The sequence below is a fragment of the Hyposmocoma kahamanoa genome, unplaced genomic scaffold (genome assembly GCF_003589595.1).
Source record: "Hyposmocoma kahamanoa isolate Upper Pololo Valley unplaced genomic scaffold, ASM358959v1 95, whole genome shotgun sequence".
Classification (NCBI taxonomy): Eukaryota; Metazoa; Arthropoda; class Insecta; order Lepidoptera; family Cosmopterigidae; genus Hyposmocoma; species Hyposmocoma kahamanoa.
In genome coordinates this window covers 1,390,851-1,404,350 of record NW_020654972.1, presented here as the reverse complement: position 1 = coordinate 1,404,350, position 13,500 = coordinate 1,390,851, and the positions used below count along the sequence as shown (strand labels likewise).

Here is a 13,500-nt window from a genome sequence, read left to right as displayed (position 1 = left end):
GAAGCGCAGTATTTGTACCCGCGTCAAACAACATATAGCTAATCTCAAACATCGTCGCGTCAACAAGTCTGCAGTCTGCGAGCATGTCACGGATAAACCTACCCATTAAATCAAGTTTGACAAACCCCAGGTCCTTGCAAAAGAAGTCCGTTGCCTGCCCAGGACGCTGCGAGAGGCCATTGAAATGAAAAAACATTTAATTTACTTATTTATTTATTTTCAACAGGAAAGTACCTCTCCGTACCACCAGTTTGGGATCCATTATTAGTAGCTAGTAGCAGTACAGCTCCTTATGAAAGAGTTCGTCCAGGGTAATATTGCCACCTTACCTACTTCTGCCGCCAAGCAGTAATATCAGTATTACTGTGTTCCGGTTTTGAAGGATACCTAAGGGTACTGGTGAAATTAGAGGCACATGAGACTTACCAACTTATGTCTCAGGGCGGGCGCAGGGGCGGTGCCCCTCAGATCTTTGCGATTTAAAGCTCTGAGTGGCACTGCAACTGTTATGGACAGGCGTATAGTTTTACCATCAGACGCATAATTAAAAAATAAAAAATCCCAAACAGACATAAGACTGCAGCACTAATTAATTGTTCTAATTTATTCTAATTTCCATTATTAATTAATAATTAATTTAATAGAAATTCATATTGTTCAAATTAAATAACTTGTAAAACATGTGTAGCGTAAAGCAGAATGTTCTTTATAAAATTAAGAATAAGGTATTTAATTAATAACTTTTGTAACTATAGTGGAAAAAAATAGGGCGATTTGCAATAAAATTAGACGTAAGTGGTTGACGACTTTACCGCCTTAGCCAACCGCAACCATGAGACGTGTAAAAAGTCCGAATCGTTGGTTTGTTTGAAAAAGCAAATAAACGCGATTTAAGTCCGGAAAAACAGCTTCATTTCCTATGTAACTACTACTAACCTAACAATCGCGAAAACCTAAGAACCCGATACGTCTACTATTCGTTGTCATTTTTTAAACAACGAGTGGACTCTTCAATCCTATAATGATTGGCGCATGCGACCATCCGCACTGTGCAACGTGAGCGCACCGCGAGATTACGCAGCTGTGTTCATGCATACAAGCCGCGCGATTTTTTTTTATAATATTAAGTGACAGGACGAACAAGTCGTGCGCCTGGTGGTAAGCGACGCGCCTATCCATGACAGCTGCAGTGCCACTCAGAGCTTTAAGTCACAAAGATCTTAGGGGCACTGCCATGAGTTGACAAATCCCATGTGTCCCATGCCTGTAATTTCACCAGCAGCCTTACCTTTATAAACTAACGCAGTAATGCTCACGTTACCACTTGGCGACAGAAACAGGTAAGGTAAAGAAAAGCAGTACTTCCCTGGTTGAACTCTTTCATAAGTAGCTCTGCTGCTACGCGAGTCGTCGCGTAGGTAGCTGCGCTGCAAGGTTTGTATTTAGTTATGCTGGAAGTGCCGACGGTATACACTGTGTCTTACAGTAAACCGCCCCTTATTCAATGTTTTAACACAATTCTCATGGCATAATAGGTACTGTAATGTTTTTTGTATAGATGATGGCTGGCGTTGGGTTGTGAATGATTGAGATTACGTGCTATTGAATGTCATACCTATTTATGGATATTACAGTGCCTTGGAAAGTTATTGTAATTGCATGAAATAAATATGTTTGATAAATGTGAGCTCTTAGCTCTGTAAGCTACTTGCTCTTTACCGTTTTGGTCACGCGATTGTTACGTCTCTCAGCTGTGGTCGTCTGCTGCTCTCGGCAGCTCTCAGTGTCTCTCCTCTGTCAGCATCCTTGTGCCAAATTTTTGAAGTATTCAGAATAACGGTAACAACAATGGTCTCCTAGATTAGTCTGTATTTGTGATATACTTGGTTATTAGGCTATTATAAACCTGGGTAACCAACAGGTTAAAAGTATGTACTTACTAATTATAAAAGTGTGTATTTTAATTCATGTCGATCGACTGAGTTATATAAGGATATAATACATAATAGTAGCAAAGATCATAAGGTAAGAGTACATACATAAAAAAAGTATGCGACAAAATTTAAGGGTCATTCTATTTATACAAAATAACTAATTAGGAAGTACATTAAAAAAACTGCGTTTTTCTAGATTTTATTGATTTTTTTTGTTTTTTGGTATACATAAAAATATTATGTAATAAATAAAAACAAAAGTTTTATATAATTATAACAAATGACGTTATCGGCAGTGACTATGTTATTTGCAGTCTTTGAGATCTTGACAATAAACTCCAACGTCGATCGTTTTGACTAAAATTTTACCGAAATTTTAGTAACATAGTCTTAGATGTAACATTTTTGTAATAAATTAAGTATAAAGTTGTACATAATAACTTAAAATACGTGCAATCGATGCTCGCCCTTAGAAAGCTGCAGCTGTAAAAAAAAAATTCAGTAAGTCTACAAATCGAACGCAGACATAAAACAGTGGATGTCGTAGTTAGTTCGACGCGTGTAAGTTTATGAAATTAATTCAATTTATGAAATACAAGTGAAATAATATTTCTGGATTTTCACAAAAAAAAATCCCATTTCTTTTTTAAGACAATAAGTATAAAATAAATCTATTTCGATGCCTTCTAGAATAGTGACCAATCTCAAAAGCATCTATATTATCACGAACAAGGCTTTACAAAACACTGAGACGTGTCTGCCGTGAAAGTTGATAAATCGTAGATCATCCCAATGAAAATCTCGAAATCCTATTCACAATTTTCGATTGGACCACCATTCTTGAAAAGCAGCGGTATATAAGTATAGATGGGTAGGTACATTTATTACTAGATATTTATAAACATTATGTCATGCTTTACATGAGTCGTATATAACACGTGATTTAGACAAAAAAAGTGTCTGTAGAAAACCACCACCGCTTTTCCGAAACCACTGTCAAGTAGGTACAATACTTGTCGTTGTATAATTGAGCATAATAATTGCTGTTTTACAGTTGTTATCTTCAAACAGTGGCGACTTCCAAAATGATTTTACCATGATTTAATTATTTAAATAAATAGGTGAGCATATTAAATATTAAAACAAGACAAATCTGATTTTGATGATTATTAGCTACAATCACGAATATGATTTACTTCTCTTTGACTTGACTTTATCACTACTTATACGAATGATTTTGATGTGCCTGTAACACTAGGATTTCTCGGCTGACAAGTAGGTTTCACGAAATGCTATTACATACTAAAATTTTACGTGCAAGTGTAATATCTAAGGTTGTTGAAAACAGTGATTGACGTTTACAATGATAATTAACTACATTCTACAAAATAAGTTATACGTAATAGATATAAGAGATAGGGGTTCAATCCAATTCCTTGCATAGTCGTTTTCAGATACCTGATAAATTGCGTTTTATAGACTACGCATGAACGGTAATGTCTTGCTTAGATCATCCACGGTGAAGGCGTCCGCTATCATTAAATCTGCCGCAGAGACATAACATTTAGACGATATCAATATTAAATGATGATTCATTGCGTTGTTTAGTAGGTATTTCTTATCATCCATACAGCAGTATTAAGTTGCAAGTGAAAGTTGGTGCCGACAGATTTGGTGCCGGTTAGAAGATGCCAGGCTAATTTGTACAGCTTACTCAGTGCCGTAACTAAATACAAGTACGCCTAATATCGCCCGTTTTCCTTGATGCAACACGTTATCTCCTAAATATATCTTGGTCCAACGGTGTATGTACAGTAGAGCCCTTGTAACTTTTACAAATGTTATTCAGTCATCGCCGAAACATACGTCTGTGACACTTCTTAGTCGTAGGAGTGGAGTCTACAACCGTCGAAAGTTGCGTTTTAAAATAAATCAGACGACACTCCAAATAATTATAGTTACGACACTGATCGGTCACCAAATAAAGCAAAGTGCTAAGTGCGGATTTTGCATATTTACAGCGACCCACTAACCTAAGGGCCTGAGCGGATGCTTGTCCCAGAGGAAGGTGCGTTTCACGGGCGACAGGTACGAATCACGGATGTAGGAGGGGCTTCGGTCCCATCGAGCGAGGGGCTTCAGCTCAGGCCAGTCGTACCAGAAGGGGTCCCGTGTGATCGCCGAAATTGGTAGAGAGGAGCTTGGGTTGAAAATGTCAGCCCACGGTCTGCGCCACGGACGGCCAGCGGCGTTGTACAGCGGCAGACCTACATGCCACAACCATTAGTAGGACAACAGACTTCTCTGTACTTCATCTTCGTCCATTAATGAAGCCTTAAGCGTTCAGTACAGCCAATGTTACAAGGTAAACAACAATGATTATGATTACGATCACCATACGAATACAATCCACATGTTCAATTCTTTATAAACCCCACAAAGACATATTATTTCCCACTCGTTGAAAGAAATTTGAATTACATTTGAAGATGCGCTATCACACCATGGGTACTGAAATGGCATTAACGACTTTATTAAAATTCAACGTGAAGAAGATCGTTCCAATGATTTCAAATCGACGATTCAAAAATTCTTATAATTATTAAGTTAATGTAGCATACATTCCTCATGCGTTGTTATGAGAATACGATATTTTGTGGAGAAGAACACGTACACTCGTAAATTATAGATTCTAATGTAATAGATTTATAGAATAATGTTTTGCGAATCAAGAAGTTCCGAATTCTCATTCACACCAAACGCATTATGGAAAAGTGTGTACTAAAGTCAATATGAAAGAACAAGTTTAATGGATAAGTTGCACTAACTACAGTATTAGCTTGGACATGTTTTTTCTGATAATCCAAGTGACAATAGTTTACAAATGGTACCATACTGAACAAAGGACTTCATTCGGAAGAGTCGCTTCATACTCTTATCATTGGCCATCAGTTTGATTGGTTACACCATTGAGGGTTGTGACGAAGGTACAGATAGCATTGGGGTCTGTTGCCCTTACCGTCGGCATCATAAGCGACCTCGCAGTCGCGCGGAGGACTTATTCTTGGCTTCACAGGCGTTGGGGACATCCCTCGGAGCGACCGATCAAAGTCAGCCCATTTTTCGGCTTCAGCGAAAAAGGGATCCTTTTTCATCGCGTCCGATATCTTCTGCGGCCACGCTGCTTCACGCAAGTCTTATAGTCAATACCATTCTTAGGTAGCACGCTAACGAGGTGCTTCGGAATATAGATATTCTAAATCATTTCTACCAAAGTAGAAACGCCTATTCAAGTAGTTTTGTAGAGTGTAGTGTTCTCAACGAATGCGCTCGGTTGATATTAGAAATTGCAATCACGAAAGTGCCTTGCATTATGTACAAATGTCATGCATGTTGGCCCGTTAACAGTCGCGAAAAGTGAATATTCCGTCATGAAGTTACTATGTCGAAATATTCACATTTTAAAATATTTTAAAATAATTTTGACAAAAACTTATATTACAAAAGTACGAGAGGTACTAAACTACTAAATCAAAACACGGATTGGTCTTTTATAATTTAATATAAAAATGTTGTTAGTTTTATGTATGTGGGTATGTACTTAAATTTTGTACTATTGGATAAATAATATTAAGGTTTAAATAACTTAATTCTAATGTATTGTGTCTGAATTTAACAATAACTTTAAAGTACATGGAGCCAAATGGATGTAGATATTTACATTGACATAAGGTATAAATTTTGAATTTTGGAACTTGTCTTTACAAGGAAAGCATTATTTTCTACAATATTAATTATACTTGAGGATATTCACACTGATCAAATTCAACTATGATTGAATTTAATAGGTAAATGTGTCCTCATATACTTTTGCATTACGGATTCCACGTTGTTACTGTTTTGGTAATTTCCAACGACAATCAAGATAGCATTGTTTCTAAAAATATCCAAAAGTTGGCGACGTGGACCAAAGTCGACCCATGGTTTGCCGATTTGCAAATTACAAAGACAATCGACCTTCTTGAGACACCAAAGAAGATCTTCAACCATGTTGCCGTAAAATACGAATAGATCAACCAAAGTAACTTAAACTAGCTTAGCCTAAAGCCGCCCATGAGCAAGTATCTTTTAAAAGACAATATATCGCAAAAAACCTAAGAACTCGACAATATTTATCTTGGTCTTCTCAGGTATTTAATTGACTAAGAAATAGGAGACCTGCTCATGTTCGGGCGTTGGTGGATGGTTTCGTGCATGAAATGCTCAATAAAATTTACCTGTTCCCCAGTGAGGCTTGTTGTCGGGCTCATATTCGATGCCTTTAAGGCTCCTAGGCTCGAAAGAAGAGAGAGGGGCGAGGTGAGCGAGAGGAGCGGCGGGTGTGCTTAAGTCGGTGATGGGGTACGCGCGGTCTTTCAGGTACAAGCCATAACGTGATGGATACAGCCTGTCAATAGCAGCTAGCCTGTCGAGATGGTCTTGCCACGCCTTATGCGCGTCGAATGGATCGACGCCTCGTCGAAGGCGCCTTGGCACATGGTAGACTGTTGGTCAAAATACAACACTAAATACTCAATTTGTACCATGTATCGCTTGACAAAGTAAAGTCTGAACGTTGTTCTTTACTGGATTTTTTATATTTACCATTAAAAACTATTCTATGAAATATTTGTACTATTTCGGCTCAGACTTAACTTCAAAAGAGTTCTGGAAGGACCACACAACTTCTCACAAGACAAGACCTCATAGCTGATAGAATAGAAAATAAAAGTTATTTGTATTCCGCCATTGTATCCTTAGAGCAGGGTTTGAATAGGAGTTTGTGTATAGTTTAATAGGGTGTGTAAAAGTTACGATTTTAGAGAAAATTGTCGCCGAACCATTTATAATATGGATTTATTTTAAAACACCACAAACAGGGATATTATAAATAAGTATAGCGTAAAATAGCTATTCTAAAGTATATATGTTGTCGAAATGACATTGTTAGTGACGTTGCGGAGCGTAAGCTTTAAATAGCATGATGGGGAAACAAGTAAGTAGTTTTCATAGAACTTACCTCCCTCTATATATTCCAGGGCTGACATGGCAATAAGATACAAGTGGGTTCGTTAATGTTACAGTACATTTATTAAATAAACATTATAGGAGATAGAATTAAGTTATGAATGAAAAATGCTTCACCTGACAAATTCTTGAAGATTGTGAAAATTTACAAAAGAATACGACGTAACATCCATGGATATACAAGTGTAGAGTGAAGTTATGTGGTATAAGAGGTGACTTCTATCAAATGATATATGGCATGCAACATTAGATAATGAGTATTTATAATACATGAGACGTAACTTGCAAGCAAAATCTAGCTAATGACAGCCAACGGTAAATATCAAGCCAAGACATCGATAGCAACTAAATTAATTTATGTTCTCCATTCATATTGTGTAATTTTGAATCTATTGTCCGATAAATGATGTACCTAAAAAGCACTTAAAATATAATAAATTGTTTTAAATTTTTATAATAATTATTATATTTTTTATAATAAATTGTTATAATAAATTTTTGTTCTTCAAGAAAACATTAAAGGTTTCCATAACCAAACACAAGAACGTTACTTGTGTAAAATGTCTGTAAGTGTGTGTGGCTCCATGTAATGTTAAATCGATTCGTAAAATTCTTCGAGCTTCTGACAGGATCCACAGAAAAGCAAATTTCTATAATTTATTTATAAAAAAAATTAAGTACAAGTAAAATATACATAGCAGAACAGCTCGTAATTTCATAAGCTAAACTTAGAATAGATAATCTTTGCACGCTATTCCATGCGTGAATATCATGAATAGTGATAGCTGGCGATAAATCAATAACCATTAAATAACACTATTATTTTGTATAAAAATGTCAATATTTTGTTATTTCATTATAGTAAAAATTGATTAAGTTGTTCATAATAATACAATTTAATTTAAACGGCTCCGTAGGTCTACACCTTTTTTGACGCTGAAACAATTAAAAGAAAATAATGCCAATAATTTTGCACAGTAACACAAAATGTCAGTAAGTGTATGCTGAAAATTTAGTTAGCATATAAGAGTAACATTAGCATAAGCGAATGACGAAAATTAACAATCAAGCTTACTGTACAATAAAGATGCCACAATACATAAACATTTTAATTTAACCATATTTTAATTACCTACGTGGTTAAATACGTGTATTTTTTGCAAAAAAATAAATAATTCTATTCTAATGTTGCAGAGATGTTTGTCAATTGCTAAATAATACTTGAGAATTGTTAATTTTATGGTCTTGTTTCGATTAACAATCAAGTATCACCACGACTTCATCGACCTATGGCAAATTTACATTTTCTTTCAAATGAACATTATGAAGTAGGGTAGGAATATTTTGGGTTACATTTATGAGTCAGAAGTGAAAGAAAATGTTTTTCACGTAGTATGGAACGAATCACGAGAAATGCAATTGAATTCACTTGTCCGATAACAACAGGAAAACTGACGTTCCTATTTCAATAGTACAATACGATACTTTTTTTTATATTTTCCTAAATGTGGATTATAATATAAAATGAGACTGTTATACATACTTGGCCTGTACCGATCCAGAGACGAGGGGTAGTTGTGGGCGTAGATGGGGCGTGGGGAGTAGCCGTATACTTCGCGGTGCACTGGCAAGTAACGGTAGCCTGGGACTGTGATCCTCTCCGCTGCGTGAATAGGGTCGTCAAAGATCGACTTGGTGTACGGGTATGTGGACGACAGCTCCGGGAACACGCTGCGACGGGTGGGCCTGTACCTCTCGTCTGCCCTGATATCTTCCGATCCTGAACAGAAAATATGTTGTTCAGCACTTCCTTGTGTTCTAGGGTAAATAGTTGGTGGAGTGATGTAGAATTTAAAGATAAAAGGAATTCAAAGGTAGTTCCTGTAACTGCTGTTTTTGTTCATTTCTGTTCAAATATAGTAGAGAATAAGTTTTTAACAGGGAACCGATATGAAAAAGTCCCATGTCCTGGTGGATTACGTGAACTTAAGGCAAGTTGTAAAATGCTTACCTTTTAGAGATCGCACAAAGGATTGCCAAAATCTGGCTTTCTTCGATGGCGTCTCATTTCTGCCAATCATTTCTAAATGATTTTTAAACATTTTGGCAGTTTATGTCGTGCTCGTTTCTGCAACAGAACAGGGTGCAAATATTTGTTTAAGGCGAAACGGAAGTAGAATAGAACTAGAGCCAATAGTGTTTCTGAGATTATCAGGATCTTTATTTAGTCTAGTATTTAGCTGTAAAACAATGAACGGGTGACATAATAATATACAACGGTATGACCGGATCTCGTAAATAGAGCAATGACGCGCGGTACGGTGCGTTAGCAGCAGGCCACAAATAACCGCAGGGCTGGGTGCCGTGTCGAATGGTCTGTGGTCTTGGGCGAGAGCCAATCTGCCGCTACCGAAGAGAAACTTGAAAACGGCTGTTTTTACGAATGTCTGCTCAATGCCCAACTATTTTCGAGCTTCTCGCGACCTTGTGTGAGTTTCGTGATAAGTCAGCGGCCTGCCGCAATTTGTAATTACGTAAACTCTAGTCTGAAGCGATGACAAACTAATGGGCGTTACGACTCACTTTCGAAGTATTTCAGGAGCTTCACTGAACGAACCTCAAAAAACGTTCATCGTTCAAGCGTTCATAATTATTAATATTAACTTTGCGCAGGTGTGATTTGTTTTTCATAATACCGATCGCTTTTATGGCTTATGTTTATAAAATTTCAACAGTTTTGCTTAGCTTTTTTTTAAATAGAATGTTTACTGGAAAAAGGTAAGGTATACTAATTTAATAACACTAACATTTATAAGCAAGTAGTCTCCGTATTGATTTATTTACATCGTTATGTCAAATGTAATAGACTCTGCATTTATCCTTTCGGAGAAATCGAATATCTGCTTTCGCAGATATTCGAAAGCGCAGAGGTTACCTATGTTATATTTAGCTAATTCTTGCTGTTCACGTTTCAGAATACACTCTTAATACTTGGAGTTTAGGGGGCGTGTTCGTTCTTCGACTATTTACTGCTCTAAACGTAAAACAAACACACCGATCGTTTTGAAAAGTATCGATACCGCCTACGTTCTGTTACCTACTCGGGAATGACGCAGACTAGTAACCCTATGTACACAAATTGTGGATTATACGTGATTTGCGTCATGATGTATTTCGGAGCAGAACGCCATTCATCTGCTTTTCAAGTTAAGATCGACGTTTAGGCAGATAGGAGCCACTTCAGCCGTACATCTGGAATGCACCTCTTCAATTCAATCAGTCGCGCCGTTACATATAATACGTAGGACAGTCTTTCGAGTTTAAGTTTTATTATTTCAGAACATCTATTGTAAATGCACAAATTTGAATTTTATTTTATTATTTAGTAAAAGTTTTCTTTTATATTTATTAATACAAAGACTAGGTCCTAGACTAAGAAATCTTTTTTGTCCTGTCATCTTTGTGTTCAATTTTTGTATTATTAATAACAAATTAGAGGAGTAATTTCACAAAAAGAAATTAAATATCATCATCTATTAACTTAGGCAATTCTAACAGAAATTAACGAAAATACTTTCATAAGACTTAAAAAGTATTCATGCATCTATTAGATACACCTGCCAAGGATTTCAAAGTACTTAGTTACCGCCTCAATTAACAGAAAAGTGAAACGCAATTTGGCGTTCTCGTAACATTTTAATATATTTAAATTTGAGTGTACTGTGAAATAGGAATACTAAAACGAACTACGTTAGTCGGTACCTATCACTTTCGTTGAATTTGAAAACTGATTGCTTACAAATATTGTAATAATAATAATTGTAAATCAACCTTCTCCGTTAACGATCAAAAGCTTCTTTTGAAAAGATGTTAATGGTGCACGGGAATTTTATTTACTTATAGACTTAGATTAATCCTTTTTACGGTCAAGAACGAAGGCCAATGTCAAAAGTGTTATGCCTAATCCCCATTACAAACTATCTTGATGACCTACTTTTTAACAAATGTGCGAAAATCTATTTTTAATTTTCAATTTGTCTGCCGGTGGTGTCCATATTCCAAGAAGTGGTAAAATTTTACACATAATTGTAATTTACGGGTAAATAATTAGTTTGTCAATTTAGCTATAACTATGATTCGTGAACCGCAAGCTGGAAATACAATTTAAAAAATATGATATTACCATGGAACGAAAGACCACGGAACAAATATGATAGCACAGTGATTAAAAATTACTTGATTGTGAAACGTGAACAAAAATACTCAAGAGGCGCGTCGATTTGGCGGGATCGCAAATTTGGCGCGCGATGAGAGGTGCTCGAAATAGACGCGCGCGCCGGATCAGATTCACGGCATTCCCGGATCTCGACTTCGTCATACACAGGTGGATCTGATACGTGAAACGGATTTAAAAGTATTCTTTAGCATCATAGATAAACAAGTTAGACGGCTACAATGAGAATCGACTTCATTCAAAACAATTTAGTTCGATAGATTAGAATACTCCGATCAGTTCATCGTTGTGGCATACAAATTGAAACTTTTTTAAACTGTACGTTTGAAAAATCAGATGTTACTTATTAACTTCACAATTTAATAATTTCATACAAAAAATTGACAAGAATAACAACTATAATTTTATACCACGGTAGCTGTTCAAAACGACAACTTTGGGACGAATGTAATAGGTACACTGTATCTATAGTAAACAACAATCACAATGTGTAAACATATAAATTAAATATAATTATGTTATTTTTTAAATTTGTGATACGACAATTACATGTGAAATGGAATCCTACGACATTTACATAAATCTTATCTCACTTGTTCTGCACTATATTTCTTGCAACGAATCACTTTTTGAGTTTTCAGACTTACGTGCTGCAGGCCTCAACTGACCAGTAAACGGTTGGCTTATCTCGACTAATCACGCACGAAAATGCAAACTAGACTTGTGACTTGACTAGAAACTGTGGCGAGTGAGACAGCGATACAGTTGCGCAACTTTAGACAGAGACGACGCTACCACCCGCGAGGTGCTCGGAGCGCGCACGATCGACCCATGCAGACACTTTTGGCACAGCCCTTACAACATTAGCATTAGTATGTGACACTCGGTGTCTTACCGATTAAAATATAGATCGTATAATAATAGTGGTTGTGTTGTTTCGTTGACGAGCCGACGTCGAGTGTCGGACCGGGGCGGGCGCGCACTGCGCGATGTAGGGCGGCCGTCGCTCGGTCGAACCTCCCCCGCCCAAACCCCAGCTGCCCGCCCGCCCGACTGCCAAACGTGCCCGGAGCTTTCAATAAACACTCTCGCTACTTGACTATTCTATCACGATCTCTGACTTCCTTACATATCTCGCAAACACGCTACCAAATTGTTTAGACTCAAATGTGACAAAACGCAACGAACAAATTTTTCGAGGACGGTTCACTTTAAAATCGCCAAAACTTGTTCATGTTTTGCAGTTTTACATGCCTACGCTACCGGATTTAGTTTTAGTTTTGCACACATCTTTCGTCAGAAAGTACATTTAGAAAATAACGTGTGACGTTCGTAATTCACATATTCTTTTCATTAGCATTAAACAAACATCTTCAATTCTAAGTTGTAAGTACTAGTTACTACTTGAAACTTTGACTTTCTTAGAAAATATGTAGTACAACTTCTTACAAGAACATAAATGTTACATATCAAGTTACTTATAAGATACCATATCCCATTTCGAATTGAAATTCTAATATGAATTTACTGCAACAACATAGGTAATAGAAAAAAACTCATTGTAGTATTTCCTGCTTCACAAATCACATTGGACCTCGCTTCACCACCGGCAAAAAATACCTGAACATCTGCTTTAAAAAAGAACTAAGGCTTAAAATGTTAACCTACACTCCTCGCACCTCTTCCCCTCATCGTCAATAGCTCTACCAAGCGTCGTCAAAGGTAGCCTTGCAATAGTCCAGAAATAGGGACCGTATCGCACCTGAGATGCCCAAGTTCACGGGTGATTCACTGTTACGGATTCCTCAACTATGAGTAATATTTGTTTAGTTTTTTTTTCATTATAATTAATTTTTAGTTACAAACCAAACTCTTATGTGCAATTTGTGAATAACAGGTTGTTAGAAAGTGATTGTTAATATAGATCTGGAAGTATAAGGCGAAAATCACAGTGTTCTTAAAGTTCTTTATTGCTAATTTCACCTAAGAACTTACTTAACTTGTTTACGAGATTTGAAATTGTGACGTTGCTCCAAATAATGCCTTGAACAAGCCAGCTTCCTAGAGAACATAATTTAATTTCTTTTGGGGATGTTACATCATTATTGTTTTGATGTTTTTTTTTAATATCATGATGACGCTATAAGATACGAGTAAATCACTACAAACATCACAATATTCAGTTTATTGCCGGATGTGAGGAGTTATTATAGTAATTTACGACTATCTCTTTTCATAAACAAGACTTTGCAATAAGCAAGGTCA

At 36.5% G+C, this 13,500-nt stretch overlaps 1 protein-coding gene across 6 annotated transcripts; it reads right to left on the bottom strand.

Moving 5' to 3' along the window:
* Positions 1 to 2,217: 2,217 nt before the first annotated feature.
* Positions 2,218 to 12,266, bottom strand: LOC113238120. Of its 6 annotated transcripts, none has more exons than XM_026474849.1 (8): positions 12,131 to 12,266; positions 9,013 to 9,129; positions 8,545 to 8,781; positions 6,212 to 6,478; positions 4,954 to 5,118; positions 3,968 to 4,201; positions 3,393 to 3,478; positions 2,218 to 2,417 (listed from the first exon to the last, which is right to left on the bottom strand). In XM_026474849.1, exons 2-7 carry the CDS (start codon positions 9,101 to 9,103, stop codon positions 3,408 to 3,410), a joined length of 1,065 nt encoding a protein of 354 aa, XP_026330634.1. In that variant the 5' UTR covers positions 9,104 to 9,129; positions 12,131 to 12,266; the 3' UTR covers positions 2,218 to 2,417; positions 3,393 to 3,407. The 6 variants fall into 6 exon arrangements, with proteins under 6 accessions (XP_026330634.1, XP_026330635.1, XP_026330636.1 ...); XM_026474850.1 differs by having other exon boundaries at positions 4,954 to 5,115; XM_026474851.1 differs by lacking the exon at positions 3,393 to 3,478.
* Between the last annotated feature and the right edge of the window lie 1,234 nt (positions 12,267 to 13,500).